Source organism: Camelus bactrianus, chromosome 8 (assembly GCF_048773025.1).
Source record: "Camelus bactrianus isolate YW-2024 breed Bactrian camel chromosome 8, ASM4877302v1, whole genome shotgun sequence".
Classification (NCBI taxonomy): domain Eukaryota; kingdom Metazoa; phylum Chordata; class Mammalia; order Artiodactyla; family Camelidae; genus Camelus; species Camelus bactrianus.
Genome location: NC_133546.1, coordinates 23227607 through 23248138, shown reverse-complemented (window position 1 = coordinate 23248138; position 20532 = coordinate 23227607). Strand labels below are relative to the sequence as shown.

General features: G+C 45.8%; 1 protein-coding gene across 3 annotated transcripts in view; it reads left to right on the top strand.

The window, feature by feature from the left end:
* The window catches only part of ARFGEF3 (ARFGEF family member 3), a 154141-nt gene that overhangs the window by 91091 nt on the left and 42518 nt on the right, over positions 1–20532 (top strand). For 2 of the 3 annotated variants that reach the window (XM_074368274.1, XM_074368271.1), the window contains 9 exons: positions 6418–6584; positions 7629–7794; positions 10612–10719; positions 11069–11284; positions 11448–11558; positions 13268–13418; positions 15485–15802; positions 17922–18088; positions 20154–20299. In XM_074368274.1, coding sequence (XP_074224375.1) covers positions 6418–6584; positions 7629–7794; positions 10612–10719; positions 11069–11284; positions 11448–11558; positions 13268–13418; positions 15485–15802; positions 17922–18088; positions 20154–20299 — 1550 coding nt within the window. The remainder of the gene's footprint in view (positions 1–6417; positions 6585–7628; positions 7795–10611; positions 10720–11068; positions 11285–11447; positions 11559–13267; positions 13419–15484; positions 15803–17921; positions 18089–20153; positions 20300–20532) is intronic. The other variant, XM_074368272.1, reaches the window with a different exon arrangement.

The window sequence follows — 20532 nt, the reverse complement described above, 5'->3', positions numbered from 1 at the left end:
TTTAAGGAGCTCTGTAGAAGCTCCACATAACAACCTCGACCTCACTGGCCTCTCCCAGTTGCAGGGAAGACAGGGGACATTGAAACCCAAGTAGATCAGGATTCTGCCACTAAGAAAGAAGAGAATTGTTTTGAGTAACTACTGACAGCTTCTAATACAGCACCATATTTTGTTGTAAAAACTGTAGATTTAGAGTTATCCTTACAATAATATCATTAGTCATTTCCATTCTCAAATGTTGTCTCCTGTAGAAAGAGATAGAATTAAAGCTAGTTTGCCAGGAATTTTACATAAATACAGATGTAAGTATGGACGTACATGGTACATGAGGCCATATGGTGCTGTCAAGAGCTCAGGTGCTGAGGTCACGATTATCTGACTGCAGTTTCCAGCTCTACCACTAACAGCTCTGTGACCATGGCACTACCCTTTCGTTTAGCATCAGATTCCCTATCTATGATGCAGGGATGACAGGAATACTTCCTTTACTTATCCTGAGGCTTAAGGGCAGTAGAACATGTGGGAGAAAGATGAGCATCATCAAAATCTGGTGTAGCGGCATAACCCCAAAAAGGGAAGGGGAAAGACCCCAGTTCTTGTCCTGTCCGAAAGATAAGAATTCAAATGGGAGATGAGGTGTTGTGAAATATTTTAAAGGCTTTATTAGCAAAGGGAAAGTACACCTCCAAGGACGGGAGGCGGCTGATCCAAGGGCGGACAGCCGTAGTCTCTGTTTGCCGCTTCTCTTATACCGTTGCTTAGAGGTGGTCTCTTGGTTGATTGATGGCTCTTGACCGTGGAGTGCTCAGTCATGTTCATCCCCTTTTGCGCATGTCCGTACCCATGATGCACACAGAAAAACCTATGGTGGGGGTGCCTAAACCACGCTGCTAATTACATTACTGCGAGCACTGGGTCATGTCGGGTTAGGTCCTTGTTGCTACCTAGCAGTTGCAGCTGTTGGATTCTAACTGGTTTCTTGCACTGGTTAACTGGCACTCATGTAGAGGAAGTGAAGCCCCTTTATGCTGAAGGTGGGCATATCACCTTCTTCTAGACCATCCTCTCTCTCCTCCACCTATCTACCTGGTGCCCCAACTTATCTAACTACCTAACGGTAAGAGTGGCTGAATAAGCAAACAGAAGATCCAGTCAGGAGAGGGGACCATCTGAATAAGTGACACTTGAGGTAGAACCCTGGGGTGGGGTGACGTGATTCAGAATGCTAGTACTCCTTGATGGTGGAGGACGCAGGGTAGACGGAATGGTGGGTGACGTGGTTGTCAAGAGGACCTGTGATGGATGAGCTGTCCCTCCAGAGGCAGGATGTTGGCAGGGGGTGTCAGGGTGAAGAGGAGACCAGAGTCAGCGGTGAACATAGATGTGTCTGGCATGTCATGAATGAGAGATTTTAGGAAGGGTGGAAGATGTGGCCAGATGGCATGAGCCTCAAAAGATGAGGATTTGTTTGTTTGCTTGCTTTAATAAAGGAGGGAAGAGAAATATTCTAGAAATAGGATTAGGGAATAGATAGTCTAACCAAATCCTCCTCCAGCATCTTGGCATTTGTGAGTTATGAAATTTGGAGAACATAAGAATATAAAGATAAAAAATAAACAATAATCACACCACACAGAGATTGTCTCTGAAATATATTTGTATCTTTTCTTAGAGTCATTTTTCAGCATATAAATATGCTCGTGTATATGTCATCACAATAATAATAATAATAATAATAGCTGACACTAACAGCACTTCCTGTCTGCCCTGCATTGTCGAAGGGTTTTACATATATTAATCCATTTAATACTCATGACCCCATAGAGTAGGTAGTGTTATTATCCTCATTTTACAGATGAGAAAACTGAGACCAGAGAGGTTAAGTAGTAAGTTACCCAAGGTACACAGCTACGAAATGGTGATGCCAGTATATGAACCAAAGCAGTCTGGCTCCAGAGACCATACACTGAATCGTCACACCACCCCATGAATGTGAGGGTGGGTAGGTGGAGGGGTGGACGGAGGCATGGATAAATGGGTGGGTAGACCTGAAATGCTGTTGAAGAACCCAGAACCCTCTGGAGTCGATTTGCCCTGGTGAAAAACCAGCCACAGACTCAAAAACTGTAGACCAGCAAATGTGTGATAGTTTTCCAAGTCCTGACAGAGAGACCCATAGAAGCCTGGCATCTCGCTGGCTCCTGGGAATCTATACTGAAGGAACAGAAACTCGGGCAGAGCTGTATATATCAAAACGTGTATGACAGCATTATTTCACAGCAAAAATATTAGAAATAGCCTAAATGCCCCCAAATGAGGGAGAAGTTAAATGAATTAGAGTACATTTATTTATGATATCATGTAGCCATTTAAAATGATGTGTTCAAATAATATTTAATGATATAGCTAATGGTCATAATGTTATTTTAAAGAAGGATTCAAAATTAACATCAAAATGCTGTTAACACTTACTTCAGAATGGTGTGATTATAGATTTTCATTTCCTTTGTACCTTTTTCCAAATTGCTAGAAAGTTTTTCTTAAAATTTCTGTCATCAGAATATAAATCAGTAATGCTATGTAAAAATTAATGAACTTCATTAAGGAAATTTGTTACTAAGCATAATCATGTAATCTTATTACAAAGGTTTAAAAAGTTGTTAATGCCCAGGATTGTTGAGTGGATATAAGAGTGTTCTCATGCACAGTTGGTAGGAGGAAAAATTTGGAAGATATTTTGGCTACATCTATCAAACTTAATATATGTATTCATTCTACTTTTAGGAACATATCCCACAGATACACTTGCAGAAGTGTTGAAAGTTATTTCATCATTTTATTATTTTTTAAAATAGAAAATATGTAAGTGTCTAGCAATAAAGCATTAACTAATCACAGTACAACCATGCAGTGGTATCTGCACAGTTCTTACAAAAGAATGAGGCAGATCTGTAGGTGCCAATATCAAGAGATGTCTAAGATAGATTGTTTAGAAAACGCCTAGTTGCAGTACAGTGTGTGTCATATGATCTCATCTGTGACTGTATTTCCGCGGGACCCTCAGAAAGAAGTGAGTCTTTCTGGGAAGGGGTATCACTGGGGCTTGGGAGAGGCAGGGCCATCGCTCTCACTGTTTACACTCTTCAGTACTGTTAACTGTTTTACATGAAGTATTTAATGTTTATTTTTAAAAAGAAACATCAAATTATCTTAGACATGGGAGGTACTTTTCGAGGTCATTTTATGCCAGTCTTGTATCCAGTCTTCCAATGGTAACCAGTCAAGCAAGGGATCCGTCCTCCTGTTACAGACAGCGAAGAATCTCTTAAATATAGAGGGAACTTTAGTTACAGAATACTGGAAAAAGTAATAGCCAGAATATGTTAAAGATCTTAGTTACTATCATTTGTCACCCCAAATTTGATGACACTTCAATGGGACTAATCAGCAGGATGCATGGAAACAGAGTCTCTGTTAGAGAGGGCCATGCTAGAGTGGGCTCTTTCCCCAACATTAGAAGCAAGGACAGCATGGCAGAGCACAAGAAGTCTGGAGTTTGGGTCCAGTGGACCTTTGCCAATTTCTAGCTATGTAGCTTTGGGCAGATTACTTAACATTTTCAAGATGCTTTCCTTACTAGTAAAATAAGGTGGGACACTTGAAATATAATATATATATATACACATTAATATTATATATCAGATGAAGTAATGTATGAGAAGAGACTGGTTCTAGAAAAAAGAAAGCATTTAATAAATTGCAGCTATCATGTTATTTCCATTATTATTAATATCACCAATGAACTATATCTGGTAAATCAAGAAAATTACTATCTTCCTTAAATTACTAGATTATGCATCTTTTTTGCTTTATTCTCAAATTTGCTAGTTCTTTGTAAATGTTAGAAGTTAATCTGCATAGAGATACAGGCCAGTACCAACAGATTGCCCTAAATGGCTCTGACAAATTATTTCAGAACTCGACATCACCACCAGCAGTGCCTTTCCAGGCTTTGTCACACCTCTGCTAATGATTTGGGTCTTCATGTCAGCAGACACATTAGCTTTTTTTACCTTCAGCTTCTGAGCATGTGCTCAGGTTTGAAAATAAATTCCAAGGTAAATAGCAGTTGGTTTCAAATTTTTTTAAGAAATTATTACTGATATCGAAGGTCAAAGCCACTTGCAGATTCTTTTTTTTTTTTCTTTCTGGGTTCATAGACTTAAATATTCCCTTTAAATATTCCCAGGATTGCTAAATACCCAGCAGTGCTGAATGCCACTTTCTGTGTACCATGGGAGGAAACCGATCTTGCGCCTTATCTCATCCAGAAATCTGGAACCAGCTCACCAGGACCTCAAGAGTGCGGAGGGTTTCTCTGGACCATCAGGGCCGAGACACACTGCTGGTGTCCTGATCAAGGATGTCATTTAAAAGCCCACTCTCAGCTCCACCTTCCTTTTATAAATGCACCTCAGCCCATGATCGCAAAGTACACTCAGTAAAAGAATCTCTCAAGGCAGCTGCAAAGTTTTTACAGAACTCTGTAAGAAAGGCAAAGGGAATGTCTAACCTTGGCCTGCCTCCGGTGGTTTTGTTGGAATCATATACATACTCACTCCCAGCAAGAAACAGAACAGAGATCTTGAAGTTTTTTCAACTTCGAGAGCTGCTTCTGATCCATGTCCTCTTACTATCATTTTCATTAAGAAGTCCACAGGTATATAAGTAAACATTCCAGTTGCAAATTTATATTTCCCGCTTATTTGACTGATAATTCTTAAGAATGTTTACACTTCGTGTAAGAGGCACATTTTTGATTAAAGGATGGTTTTAGCTCTGCTCTGAAGAGTATGTGGATGCATGTTATTTGCATGCACATATTTAGGATGGGCTAACCCTAAATTTATATGACAAATCCTGGATTTACATCTCTGAATCCAGCCTCAGAGTGTTTGCAGAACAAGTATAGCACTGAGGCTGACATAGTACCAGATGAGGAGAAGCGGGTGTGGCAGTTTTGGTCACCCCCAAGCTGTCTGTGAAAGTTTGAACAAGGTCCAGCCCTCTCTGGCTAAATGAGGCTATCCTTAGCACATGAGACATTGTTTTTTATTTTTCCAGTTGTAGAAAACACAGGGGCTTTTCAAAATGAAAACCATACGATTAAATAAAACAATAAAACAATGTTTTGAAAAAATAGTTGGGGGAAACCAATACTATTACTTTATATATATTTTGGAACTTTTTTTCCTCATTTATTAACAGCTTTGTTGAGATATAATTCACATACCAGGCAATGCATGCATTTAAAGTGCACAATTCAAAGGGTTATTTTAATACATTATTATTTGTTTTAGTTGCTGTAGTGAATATTGGCATACAAGTATCTGTTCAAATCCCTGCTTTCAGTTCTTTTGGGTACACTCCTACAAGTGCAATTGCTGGTTCATATGGTCATTCTGTGTTTAGCTTTTTGAGGACTAATATTACCTTTAGAAAAGTATGTACTTATGAGTCACTGCACTAAGCATCTTAAATGTGTTATTGCATCTAGTTGTCCTAGCAAACTTGTTCATTCCTTCTTATTCATTCAACAAACAATTTTAGTGACTGCTATGTACCAGGTACTGTTCTAGGCACTGGGGTTCCCTAGTGAACAAAACTAATGAAGTCCCACCCTCTCACAGATCTTTTATTTCTGTTCTTCTTTCCACATGGGACCCTGCAGATAGTAGTAATGGTAGACAATAAATAAATAAATATATATTATATATATATAAATGAATGCCATTAAGGCAATGAAGAAAAATGCATGGTGAGGGGGAATATTGCAGGGAGTGGTAGTAGGTGGGAGAGATGCTATTTTAGATGGAATTAAAGAGGAACGTCTCTGAAAAGCTGACACTTGAGCAGAGCCCTAAAAGAACTGAGGCAGCTAGTTATCCAGAGATCTTGGGAGACCATTCTGGGGAGAGACGAAAACAAATGCAAAGGCCCTGAGGCAGGTCCGGGCTTGGCAAAGTCAAGGAACATGGGCCGGTTTGGGTGACTGTGGGGAGTATGAAGAAGGGGGGTGGGGAGGTCAGGCTTTCTTATATCAAGATGGGAAGCCATCGGCAAATGTGAGCAGGAGACAGAGCCCTATCTCTAGGTAAACAAAGTGAGGCGTAGAGGGTTTAAGTGATTTTACCAAAGCAGCTGGTGAGTAACAAGAGATTTTCCCAAGTATCTTCACTCCAGAGTGTGTGCTCTTCTCTCCAGGCTAGGGCGCTTATCTGTTCCTAGCCCTATTCCTTGCTGACTATTGTTACCTTATAGAAGTGTCCTACGAGATGTTCCTATCCCTCACGTTGGCTCTCTGTAAGCTGGTCTTGCCCAGCGGATTGTCTGAAGGTCTCTGGTCCTCTCCCGTAGGCATGATGCACTCCCCTGGATTTGATGCGAACAGCAGCCTGGGCTTGCAGATGCTCATGAACGCGGACAGCTTGTACTGGGCTGCGCACTGCGCCCTGCTGCTCAACCTGAAGCTCTCCCACGGGGACTACTACCGGAAGCGGCCCACTCTGGCGCCGGGCACCATGGTGAGTGTGCGTCTCCACAGCCATGCCGAGCATCCTTGCCCTGAGAGGGCTGGCCGGTGTGTTCTGCCCTGCACTGCTCTGGAATGGGTGATGCCCATGGGACCATGGAGGGCGGGCGGACAGACGTGATGCTGAGGAACTGTTGTGTGGTTCACACAGCGTGGTGAACCGTGGAGCTACCCGGCTTGCTCCAGGAGTGAAGAACCCCATGTGCCCCACCGTGGCCACCTGTCAATGGCCCAGTAACTTCATCCGGTGGCATTAAACACCCGCGTGTAAGACACATTCAAAAATGTGATTGGGATATTAAGTGACATCAGGAAATGTGCAGAGAATGGTCCCCTTTGCTGAAAATGAACGTGTGCCATTATAAAAACCCTTCATTGAGTTCTAAACCCCCAGACCTACTCAGGACCCAGAGATAAGCTCACTAATGTTGGTAACAAAGCACCTCCTGGAAGGTGATGAGGGTGGTGGGGCCTCTCCTGTGGTTGGCTCCCATGCCTGAGCATGCCCCTGTGTGGTGGGCTCTGGTATCATTTCGGGAGCCTAAATCCACGGAGCTGTGTGAAGGGATCATCAATCATTTGATAAACGACTGACTGACTGTACATTTCCCAGGGTGAGTGGTGGCTTCATGAGGGTAAGTCAAGTATCTCTTGAGACATATGTCCTCTACATGCCACATCTGCTGCTGTTGGGACAGTGAAGAGGTGCTCTGTTAAGCATTTCTGAGCTGTTTTTAATCCTCCACGCATCAAAGGGTAAACATATAAAAGGCAGTATCTTCGTTCCTTCTACCTAGTTTCTTTAAAAGAGCATAAATGAAAGACCTTCATGAAGTTTGGGTCGGACTTTTCCATCGCAGTTTCCCCTTCCCTTGCCGCCCTGGCCCCCAGTCAAGAAGGTTTGTTTTTCCTGTGCACAGTGACGTGGTGACTCAGTGACTCAGGGGATGTGAAGAGGCAGCAGAGGAACATGGGGGCCTGCTCGTTTGCAGGGGATTGTATTTGGCCTTTGTCCTGTGATCTTTCTTCTTTCCAGAAAGAGTTCATGAAGCAGGTCCAGAGCAGCGGGGTGCTGATGGTCTTCTCCCAGGCCTGGATTGAGGAACTTTACCACCAGGTTCTCGACAGAAACATGCTCGGGGAAGCTGGCTACTGGGGCAGCCCCGAGGATAACAGCCTGCCCCTCATCACCATGCTGACCGGTCAGTGGTTCCAGGCTCGGCTCTGTGGCACTCCGTGGGGTGGGAGGGCTCACTCTTCAAAGCCCTTTTCAGAAAATCAGCACTATTTGAAGCAGACCTTGAAATAGCACCCACAAAGCTTCCCTGGCAGTAGGTGACAGTTCCAGGGAAGTCACAAATTCACCTCACAAGAGCTTTCTGTTCTTCTTTCCATATGGGACCCTGCAGAGCTCACTGTGCCCCATTAGATGAGGAATTACTTAGCGCCTGTGTCTGTTGGGATGGAACTGTAGACCTCTTCTGGGGATACGAAGGACTGTCTGGGCGCAAAGCCCAGAATCATTCCTGGAAACTCTCACGTGCTCATAGATTCCCTGCATCACTCAGTGCTCCTGGGAATTTGCCAGTAATGTAAAAAGGGTGATTTTAAACTTGGCTTCATTCCCATTTCTTGTCCATATCAGAGGTCTTCCTTTTCCTTCTTAGCTGACCAGAGTTAAAAATAATGCCAAATAGTTCCCTAGCATCTTTGTCTTCTGTATCCTATTTAACTCTTAGAAATTTCATACAAGAGCAGAGAGGGAAGTATGGGGTGTGGTTATGAGGCAGTGGTTTAGGCGAAAGCAGACAATCATGGCTTTGCATGGCATAGCCACAATGTCACGTAAAGATCGGGGAGTGCTCAGAAGATTGGACTGGTCGTCAGGAGCCTTACTAAATTAGATCTCTGGGCTCGTCTTGTGTCTGATCTGAGTGATCTTCTCATGGCAGGATAAGTAGAGCATGACCCTAGATGACGCCTTCCCTGCCCTCTCTGTGGTGCCACATGTCCTCACACAGCTCGGCGTGGCTCTGCACCAGGCAGGGCAGAGTGGCAGGACCAGCACTGGCCTGGGACAGAATCTGCTGTCCAATGGATATGTTATGTTGCCTGTGGTCGGTATTGGAGGCTCTTATGAAGGTGGCAGAGTAGAACCCAACACTGAGGAATTTGCAGGGAGACACGGTTTAGGACTCATGCAGGGAGTTAAGACATCCAGTGAGGTCTGCCCATAGCAGGCAGCGTCCTGGTCATTGTCTGGCATTTGGAGTCTTGGTTCCAGAACTAGGATGGAGCTGGGGGAAGCACGGCTGGGTCCCTAGCTTCAGGGATCAGGATTACCAGACAAGTCTGGGGGGACAAATTTGTATTTTATTAATCATGATAATATTTAAATCCATTTGAAAAATAGGAATTGATACACGTGTGAGACATATATTCAGTTTACTTATAACGAATGCTCGGTTGCCACCTGTCTGCACAGACTCCCTTCAGTAAAGATTAAAGGTACTGCCCAGAGCTTCTAAGTGCCTTGGAATTTATATGAGAATCCTAAACACACCAGCTTTAATTTTCAAATACTGAAGTTTCTGCTAGAATTAATCTCTGAATTTCTTACCTGAACCTTAGTAAAAGGAGTCATTCCATGGATGTAAAAATGAGCAGATAACAGCTCTTCACAGGACCATATTCATCAGTCATCACTGTTAATCAGCCATCTCTTTCATAATGGAACAGTAAGTTCAGTTGCTACATCCATAGGAGAGTTATCTCACTTTAGATCAATGATAGAAAAACATAGGCTTTTCATAAGAATTCGACAGAATTAGGTTCTGTGATTCTTTGTAGCAAATCTCAGGTGTGACAAGTGCATTTGAGCAGCAGTTAACCTAGAGCCTGGAAACTTCTGTCTAATCTTTTCATGATGTGCAAGGAAAAGCAGTGGCAGTAATCTGACTCTCCACACTGTGTGTCCTACCTGTGGCCATGCCTCATGTCATGTCAAAGTGTTCTACAGCACTGTGGAACTGAGCACTCAGGTGACCTCTGAGAGGCTTGAATTCATCAGTCCTTTACCTAGCACATAGGAAACGTAACTTTGATAAATGATAATTTCTGGCAAATGCCATTAGACCATTTGACTATAAGTCAGATTAATTTCGGTGAAACTGGTCTGTCCCCACTTGAGCAGCCCAGTCCTCTCAGCCCCAAGCCAGTCTCTTCTTGCCATTGTGTCCAGAAGAGGTTCATTGAGCTAATTCTGTAGATGAGTTTGTTTTAACAAAAATTTAAATAGGGTAGATTAGAATCCTGTATTGAGCTGGAGTTTGGTGTCATGGAAAGACACCTGGATAGGTGTCAGAAGACATGAATACTAAGTTAATTCCTTCCTTTGCCAGCCCCATGACCTTGGGCAGTTTACTTACTTTGAATACTTATTTCCTCCTCTGTGAAACAGGAAAAATAGTATCTACCCTGCCTACCTACTTGGTGTTGTTGGGAAGAGCTAATGCAAAAAATGTTATGTGAAAACACTTTGAAAATTGTAAGGTATTGTTATTAAAGTATTGTGCTTTTGAATCAAATTATATGCTTATCTGACCAAAGAGGCTTGTCCTCCTCTTAATTCTTATGAGAAAACTATGGAAGACAAATCCACGTTGGAGTAACCTGTATATATAAAATAGGGGAATAATGCCATGGTTTTGAATAAAAGGGAGTATCCAAAGGTCAAAATAATCTAAATCAATAGATTTTCTAACAGCAGATAGCAGAATTTACCTTTATTTTTTCAAATTAAAAGTACTCATCAGCCTAATAGAAGAATATTCCCGCAGTGAAAGAAAACTGTATGAATAAAATAAAAAATTTAATATTCTGATAAAAGGTTGCTGCCTACTTTGTACAAATAGATCCAATGGCTATTTGTTGCGGGGGGGGGGGGAATATTTCGGTGGCTGTTTGTTTTTGACTGGAGTGTTCTCATCAAGGATAACCTTGCCCTTTTTCCCTGACAGATATCGACGGCTTGGAAAGCAGTGCAATTGGAGGGCAGCTGATGGCCTCGGCGTCTACAGAGTCTCCTTTCACCCAGGGCAGGAGAATCGATGACTCCACGGTGGCAGGTAGTGACTTGAGTCTTGAGTTTATGAATATACATCCACCACATGTGTTACCAGCGATTAAATTATTATGTGGCAGCTTTCTGTGCTGACATAAATGAATTAAGATTTTTTTCTTGGCAGAAAAAGTACCTGATGGAAGTTCTTAGCATCATACAGCCGCTGATGCAATATGCATTATTTATAAGCATGAAGTGAAACACAATGTAGTATCATCCATTCCGCTGTATTTCCTGTAGAAGAATTGCACACAACTCAGTGTTGCTAACAGCATGGGCAGAGATCCCCGTGCCATTCATTGCCAGGTTGTTCTTTGCCTCCAGAAGGTAACCCGTGCCCCCTCACGTTCTAGGTGTGGCGTTTGCTCGCTACATTCTGGTTGGCTGCTGGAAGAACTTGATCGATACTTTATCTACCCCACTGACCGGCCGGATGGCAGGGAGCTCCAAAGGGCTGGCCTTCATTCTGGGAGCTGAAGGCATCAAAGAGCAGAACCAGAAAGAACGCGATGCCATCTGCATGAGCCTCGATGGACTGCGGAAAGCAGCGCGGCTGAGCTGTGCTCTAGGTACCGGCAGGCGTAGTATTCCTGACCCGCAGCCTGAGGGCCGTCCCCACCGAACGCATCTGCAATGGCCCTCGTGGGCAACACGTCTTCTAGAGGGGTTTCTGCCAGGTGAATGGTCAGAGAATAAACTCGGTTAAGGGGTAATTTTTTGTTTCCTCTAAAGGAGTGGCAGCTAACTGTGCATCAGCCCTCGCCCAGATGGCAGCTGCTTCCTGTGTCCAGGAGGAGAAAGAGGAAAAGGAAACCCAGGAACCCGGTGATCCCATTGCGCAAGGTAACAGCAGAAGGGCCAGAATCCACCTGTGCCTTACGTGAGGTCCGCACATGCCCACACACGCAAGCAGACACTTGTCCTTGTTGCGTGTCTGGTACACAACATGCGTGTACCACTGATGAGATCCCACGGGACCACAGGCTTGGGTCAGTTTTATGTGGCTGCCCCTCCAGACTGCAATAGATCCCTCTGGAGATAAGAGACAGACTGGCCCTTGGAGGCCAGGAAAGGGTACTTGACTGCTGGCCAGAGAGCCACCTGGCTACGCTTTCCACACCCCTGGCATCCTCTGGCCAGTGGCGTTGGCGCTTCACAAGCGCACATCTGCGGACCCTCAGGCTACAATGGGAAGGGCAGAAGGACCATGTTCTGGGGATGGAGGAATCCCTTAGAGGAGGCTCAGGAAAACTTTGCTCTTGCTGGAGAAAAACCTGAGCTTTGCAAACTTGGGAAAGAGTTGACTTTTAACTTGTTAAAATTAGTCAGTCAGTGAAGGAGATGGTCGTCTAGCTATAAGGAAAGAGAATGGCCTTTCTAATAGCAGTGTAGACAATGGCAGACAGCAAACAGAAGCAACATGGGAAGCTTGGTCCAACTTGTGCTAATAATGTATCAGGTATATAAAATAGGTGGTCAGAGAAAGAGCTGGCACGTTTTTAACGGAGAAAAATAAGTTGATTCAGTGTACCTCAAACTTGAGTAATATAGAGAGACCCATTTGAAAGCAAAGCAACTCTCACACATCCCCAGTATTAACTGAGAAAGGGTATCATAATATACATAAAAATGCTTACATTTAATGTTCTTCAAAAATGATCAAGCCAAAGCTAATACTCAAATTATAGACAAATAAAAAATAAAGTCAATATCATATCCATGAGACAAGTGATACTTTGCTAAAAGTCAGTCTGCCCTTTACAGCAGGAGCACGGTGTGGCTTCCTCTGAAGGGAGCGTGCTGTGTTACTGGGTTCTGGACCATCACTCAGTTATCCCACTAGACCCATCTTCCAGTGACTGGACACCTTGATTCATGGAGGATGCTGTGATTTGGCCTTGCCTTGGCATTTTGCATAATTGACATCTTAAGTCACCTTCTGCATCCTTTCTCATATGTTACCTCAAATTAAGAAGTATTGTTTGAAGATCACAAATACAAATGTAAACTCAGGGAGTGCAATGATACGGGAATTCTCAGTTATAAAGCAGTCATCGTGGCGCTCAGAATGGACGTGCATATATCATTGTAGGTGATTATCATCATGAACACCTGACATTCACTAAAGCTCAGAGAGGACTTGCAGACTGCCAGGAATTCTTTCTTATTAACACTAGGAGTACACGGGGTGGGGGAAGTGTCTGGGCACAGATGGCTTTGGCTGGGTTGGCACAGGAAGCCCGTGGTCACTGCTGTGACTGACTCAGATCCCAGGGGTGGGCCCGGAGAGCTGCACCTTCAGCTCAGGATCCGTCGATTTCTGGGACCGCAGAGCTGGGGTCACCAATGTCTGTGGGGCTGTGGGCTGGGCAGTTTCATGATGAGCCTCGGGGACCTGCCACTGAGGAGCTTGCTCCCAATGATGTCCAGCGACACCTCCCGTTCCCTCTTGCCCTTGCACAATGGCACTTCCTTTCCTTTCCATCCTTTCTCCCTGCCTTTCTGTCTTCCTCTCTTGGACTGTTACCATGACGAGTGTCTTTCCGGCACAGTGAAGCTAAAGGTGGAGCAGAAGCTGGAGCAGATTGGGAAGCTGCAGGGGGTGTGGCTGCACACGGCCCACGTCCTGTGCATGGATGCCATCCTCAGCGTCGGCCTGGAAATGGGAAGCCACAACCCAGACTGCTGGCCGCACGTGTTCAGGTGCGCAACAGATCCCCACCCCCACGGGCTGGGCACCCCTCCTGCCGTGGGAGCGGGTGGCCTGGGTGCTGTGGGAAAGGGGTAGACTCCAGCACCTGCCAGCACTTACACAGATTACAGTAATTCACAGAGTTAGGATAAACCCTAAACGAGAGATTGAAAAGAGAAGAGGGACTACAGGGTCCAGCTGAATGTATATTTTGGAGAACAGAGTGACAGGGCTGAATTTAGCGAAGTGTGAAGTGTCATTTGATACTGTCTGTGAGACGTGGATATGTTATCCCAGGTAAGAAAAACCAGTTCTTTAATTTTTTTTCAATTCTTTTCTTTTAGGTGTATTTTTTTTTCTTTGTATTATTTGGGGGTTTTGGGAGGGAGGGGGTGGTAATTAGGCTTATTTATTTATTTTTTAATGGAGGCACTGTACTAGGGATTGAATCCAGGACCTCGTGCATGCGAAGCACACTCTCTACCTCTGAGCTATACCCTCGCCATCCTGAAAAGCTGATTCTTAAATAGTGGATGGTGAAAGCCACTTAAGTTAGCTGAATATTGTGCAGATCTAAAAGCTGATCGTCTGTGAGCAACATAACATTACTGTATGTTTCTGAATGTCCTTTTTATTTAAGAAAGGATTTTTGAGAGCTGACACAGACACATAATAAAGTACAAGGTGCCTATTTTTAATTTAGCTGGATGAAGGGAAAAAATGAAACAGTACCTGTGCCAAAGACGACCAGAAATTTGGCTCTTAGCTTTGTAGTATCAAAGTGAAAAGAACCTCCCAATCCATTGCACAGCTCACAGCAGCTATAAAATAAAAACGAAGTGAGAGCTCCGTGGTCCCCCCCGTGACCAAGGAGAAAATCCTGCCTCCCCAGGCATCAGTGGTCAGGCAGACCCCAGAGGAAAGGAGGAGCACCGTCCACCCAGAGCAGGCACAGGGCAGCTGCCGCTTTCTGACCCCTCTCAGCACACATCCCATTCTCACACAGAGCTCAGTTCAAGCCGAGCAGTGGTGGGGCAATCAGGAGCGGGAGGACGGCCCATGGCAGGGCTCCAGCCTCCAGGTCTTGCCCAGGGCACTGGCCAGATCTTGGTTCTGTGTAATGTCCTCAAAGCAAGTACAGCCATGAGGGTGGGTCGACTTTCAAAGAGAGAAGCACGCAGATCATTCTAGGGCTGAACACTCATCTTGAGAGGAACGTGTGAAAGGGACAGGATGAATCGGCCTGGAGCACAATGGGTTTAATATGGAGACTGGTGACCTGCTGTTTTCCATCGTTCTCACAAGCAACAGGGCGAAAAGAAAAAGACTTAAATTGCACCTGAGCAATTTATATGGAATCAAAAAATTTCCTGATTATGTAACATCAGAGTGGATTATCCAGGACGGTCTTTACTGGTAACCGGACTCAATCAGGGATGAGGGGCCTCTTATGAACCATCTTAGTCCCACGTCCTATTGGGAACAAACAATTTAGAAGCTGGCAGTTGTACCATATGTTGTGACTCTTCTCTGAGTTTGCCGTGGTTAAGTGACTGCCCCGCCCTCCAGCCCAGTAGTGGTAACATGGAGCTGTCAGCACCCAGTGGAACATGCTGGGCGGAACCCCTGAGTGAGGGCCCATTGTGGCCAGAGGGCCAGTCCACCATACGCACACTCTTTCTGGGATCCCAGAGTAGGGAGATGTTCCCGACTCCTAACTAAAGCAACTAGAAAGCAGGAAGCCGGACCTCTTGGGAAAACTCACTCCAACAGGCCAAGTCCAGATAAGCCAGAGCTGGACAGGATGGACGTGGATGAACAGAGCTTTGTTCCTTTCTCTGAGGAATCCTCACCCCACCTCCAGACTGCCTGGTCCAACTCAAAAAAAAAAATATTCATATAATGAGGAGAGAGGGAGTAGGAGGTGGGGAGAGAGGTAGCCATCACTGGAGGAAGGGGAAACACTTCAGGGCACTGTAAGGCTGGCCGAGTTCCTGTGCATCTCACTGTGAGATTGACAGAGCTGGCCCGGCCGAGCTGCGTCTGTCAACGGCTGCCTGTGTGTGACTCTCTCTAGGGTATGCGAGTACGTGGGCACGTTGGAGCACACCCACTTCAGCGATGGCACCTCTCAGCCCCCACTGACCATCAGCCAGCCCCAGAAGGCACCCAGAGGTGGACTCCTCGGGGACCTGGAGTGTGAGGGCTCGCCCCAGGACCAGAGCCTGGAGCAGGAGAGCTCCCTGTGCGCAGCCCCCGTCATCCAGCCCCTCTCCATCCAGGAGCTCGTCCGGGAAGGCAGCCGAGGCCGGGCCTCCGACTTCCGCGGGGGCAGCCTCATGACTGGGAGCAGCGCTGCCAAAGTTGTGCTCACCCTCTCCACCCAGGCCGACAGGTGCGCACCCGTTCTCCCCACGCCCGGGAGGGCTAGCCCCCATTGCCTGCTGGCCACACCACACCCATCTCTTCTGCTCTCAAAATCACTCTCAGGACACCTTGATTTGTTAGCAAGTCATGAAAGTCCCCTGTATTCTTTTTCAAGCACATCACTGTCTCCCATCACCCTGCACACTTAGCATGAACGGTTGCCTGGTGGCCAAGGCTGGAGGCTGCAGGGCAGGCTCCCCTGGGTGGAGGCTCTGCACCTGTTCTGTGACTTCCAGCCTCTTCCCCTCCCTGGGCCCTGATCTCAAATAGGGTCATGAAGTAACTCTCCCAGGGTAGCTATAAGGTTAAATTAGTTAGTATGCTTGAAGCAGTTAGGTCAGAGCTTGACAAATAGTAAACAGTGACTATTTTTGTGATAATATTTTAAAATCCTACACTCGGGGGTGTGACATATTCTCTTTTTTTCTCTTTTTAAATTGAAGTATAGTTGGTTTACAATGTTTCAGATGTATATCCTTTTTCAGATTCTTTTCCATTATAGGTTATTACAAGATACTGAATATAGTTACCTGTGCTATAGAGTAGGTCCTTGTTATTTATCCTTTATATATAGTAGTGGGTACAAACTCCTATTTGATGCCCAACAACCCCGTTAAGGTGGAGATGGAGACTGTTTAGTAACTCCAGCTGTTTGGTGGCACTTTTTGATGTGGAAAGTGCTTTTGGTCACCTTCACATGCAGACCACACTTCACTCTCCACACTGTCCCAGATTACCCAGTACAGGCACAGTGAAGTTCATAAGGGAAGACAGACAGCAAGGGGGTGGACATGTGGTCGGAACACTCACTGGCTGGGCTCAGAAGATCTGAGTTCTTTCCTGGCCTTGACACCAACAAACTACAGGGTCGTGTCTGTGCAGATAGTTGCACTGAGACTCAGTTTTTTCATCTACTGACTCAGTACAATAGTTCCTTTCTCCTGTTTATCCAACAAGGGGGCTGTGAAAGTGTTTTGGAATCTGGGAGGTGGTATACAGGTGTCAGGTGGGTTATATTATTCACCACCATTTTCCTACCACGAAAGAGGAAGAAGTGATTTGTGGCACCCAGGATCCAGATGGTGTTAAAGTTGGAATTACAAAACCACAAGAAAAATATATTTGTTGCAATAATTTGTGAATGATTAATCCATTGATTCCCATCTGAAAACTTGTGTGCCCCATGTGACCCCTTCCAAAGGGACTGGTTATTCAATTTCTACTCGAGGCTCTCTCCCTTACCCAGCACATGGCACCCTCTGGGCTGCTTGCCTCCTGATGTTACCATGGATTTGGAGGGCAGGCTTTGGGAAGACCCAAGAGCAGAGGAAGCAGAGGGAGGTTGGCTTGATTCCTTCCTCATGTGCCATGTAAACTGGTATTTGATTCCAGCATTCCAATTTCCAGTGAGCCTCTGGTCCTCCTCCAAGCCCTGCTACCTGTGCTGACCTCCTTCTTCCTAACTCCTTTCAGAAATGTCTGTGCCCAGCAGGGTGGAAAATGAAAAGAATCTGCAATTTCCGTTATGTTAGGGAACATTCATTATTCCAGTAGATACACGAGCTTCACACCCAAGGCTCGGGGTATATGAGTCAGAGGAGATGAGACCAGTCCCTGCCCCTGGGGGGTTTGCAGGTCGAGTTTACAGTGTTTCTGTTTCCTCCCGAGAGCCAAGCCCAGTGTTATTCTCAGCAGTTGTAGCCCAACAAAAGCCCTGATTCATTTACGGGGTTTTTCTTTAACTTAGCTTCTATAATTGAAGCTAATTGTAAGGATTCCATTCCCAGTTCTTCAGTTTCTGGAAACAATGCTCTGCCATCTTTCATCTTCTTGCCAAATGTTTTAATGAGTGCCCAGCTCGGAGCTATAAAGATTTTTTTTTAATGTGGTCTGTGCCCTTCAGATTAAAATCTCATAGTTAGAGCAGACTTGTACTCAGTAATAGTAGATATAATAATACCATACATTTCTTTATAGTGTTTACCCAGTGTTTTCATTAATCACATCTAACAAAGTTACCATAATCACTCTGTCATAAAGACTTGGCTGAATCATTTCCAAGTAACAAATCTTTTTGTTTTGTCCAGGCTCTTCGAAGATGCAACAGATAAGTTGAACCTCATGGCTTTAGGTGGTTTCCTTTACCAGCTGAAGCGGGCATCACAGTCCCAGCTCTTCCACTCCGTTACAGAGACGGTGGATTACTCCCTGGCAATGCCGGGTAATTCTTTCCCTGCAGACACTGTGCCGCGAGGTTAGCAGGAAACAGCCCAGATCTCTGATACCAGCAACCTGCCTGAAGACTTGAACCCCCATTCTCTTTGCACATGGTCACCCTGGTCACCTAAGTCCAAGTGCAGATTTGTCCTCTAGTGTTGAGGCATCACCCGTTGGGGGTGAGGGGTGGGAGGAGTGTTAACTCTCTGTGAATGGAAACGTTGCTGCCACCACCATTGCAGGTGTTACCCTGGAGCTGGGCTGGGTGGTTCTGCTCAGTTCGGTGCTTGTGATACAGAAACGATGTGGCTCCTCGGGGTGCAGATAGTGTCACATGAGGCGGGAGCCCTTCCCCGTATTACACACCACACACCCGCCTTCGTCCAGCTGCTTGCAGAAGCAGCTTCAGTTCCAGAAAGGCCTGGGAGAGCAAAATGAAAGTCTCCACAGAAGTCTCATGTCACTCTCAGAAGAACTGCTCTCAGGGCGTATCCCTTTAACGATGGGTCAGTATCACCGTCTTCACGAATGAGCCCAGATGAAGGCGGTTTTCAAAGCCAGTGCATGGAAGAGGGAGCAGAGTTGTCCTGAATCACCCAAGGGTTCCAAACGGGTGGTAGGTCGCTCACAGCAGCAGCTGTCCATCAGCAGCCAGGGCTGTTGTGCCCTCACAGTGAGGACCTTGTCCCGTGAATTCAGACAGTCACAGAGCTGTCTGCCGGGGTCGCCCTGTGGGGGCAGGTTGAAATGCACAACCTCTGAGGTCCCTTTCATCATGGAATCTGAAATTCCTCATTCAAGTACATTTGGCCATTTGATTTTTACTGCAGACTCTCATTTGAGAACCATAGTCCTTTTCTGTGCATCTTTAATAGACTTTAAAACCTATAACTGTATAATGCCACCTCCCAGACCCAGTCGACTTCCAGAGCATCTCTCAGCCCCAGGGCCACCTTCAAAGTCTTCTGCATAGAGAAGCCAGACCCTGAACTTACAAAAAGCAACAAGCAGGGTCAGGAGGAGGCAGCAGACCTAGGAGAAGGAAGCGTTGGCTTTGGAATCAGCCAGATATGAGTTAAAGAGCTGCCTTCAGCACTTACCAGCTGTGTCGTTTTAGGCCAGTCAGTTCGCCTCCCTGGCCTTCCATTTTCTAATCTGTAAATGGCAATGGTTACATTTACTTCTTAAGATTTACTTCCAAAATTAGTGATTAAAGACACAAGGAACCAACACAATGTCTAATGCAGAGTAAACATTCAGTAAATGCCAGTGATTTTTGTTACTGTCATTTGGAAGTGACCTAATACGGCGAGACTAATTAGAAAGGCGCCTTCTGGTGGGAAGAGCCTGATAAGGCTCAGCTTCAGGAGCACGTGAGCAAGAAGGGAGAAGACAGAGGCGAGGGTGGCAAAGAAGTAGCAAGAGATCCAAGTAGGCGAGGAATGTGCCGAAGCGAGACAGAGCAGGTTAGGGAGCCTGTTACTGGGTAGCACAGGGGCCTGACCTGCTTGGCAAAGTCTTCGGAGGTGCCATTAAGGACTGGCTAAGTGGCTGATGACTGTGAAGGATGCCAACAACGACAGTAAGGGTGTAGCTAAGAGCGTGGGGCAGGGAGCCTGTGCTGGGCCCTGTGCTCCATATTTTATGAAGATTTTCACATTTCATCCTTGAAGCAAATGTAGGAAGTAGGTACTGTATTCCCACTTTTACAGTGAAAAACTGGACTGGAGAGGTAAATGTCTGGTCCATTGTAAACCAAATACTAAACGGTGGAGCCCGGATCTGAGCCCGGGCCGCCTGACTCCCCAGTCCCCCTACTTAACCACTACGTCATTCGTCCTTATCTTCAGGTGTTGCTCACACCTGTCCGGGCAGGCACTAGGGATGCTACAGTGAACAGGGGAGGCGGACCCTGCGCTTGTTGAGCGAACCACCTGGTCCTTCTCAAATCCAGGTTCCTTTCCTGTCTTGGCAGATTCACACCAAATAATCCTGCTGGTTCCAGTACGGTTCTTTGACTTTCATCCTCTCGCCGTGCTTGAGCAGGTCAGACTGTCTCTGAGTTTGGGATTGATGGCTTCTATGGTCTTTCCTTCCTGTAGGAGAAGTGAAATCCACCCAAGACCGGAAGAGTGCCCTCCACCTCTTCCGCCTCGGGGACGCCATGCTGAGGATCGTGCGGAGCAAATCCCGGCCCCTGCTGCACGTGATGCGCTGCTGGAGTCTCGTGGCGCCGCACCTGGTGGAGGTGAGCGCCTGGAAAGTGGGACGCTTGGGGGTCTCCAGGCAGGACGGGGAGAAAGGGCATCATGGCCACAGCCATGAGAAGGTTCCCATCACTTGGTCACAAGCATCCTTGTTCTCTGGTTATGTCCCCTGGCATCTTAAGAATCACCCCAAAGGGCAACACTACCCTGGCCTCACTCTGAGTCTCTTTTCTTTACAATTATATGACTCAGCTCTGTACCTCACACAGCCTGT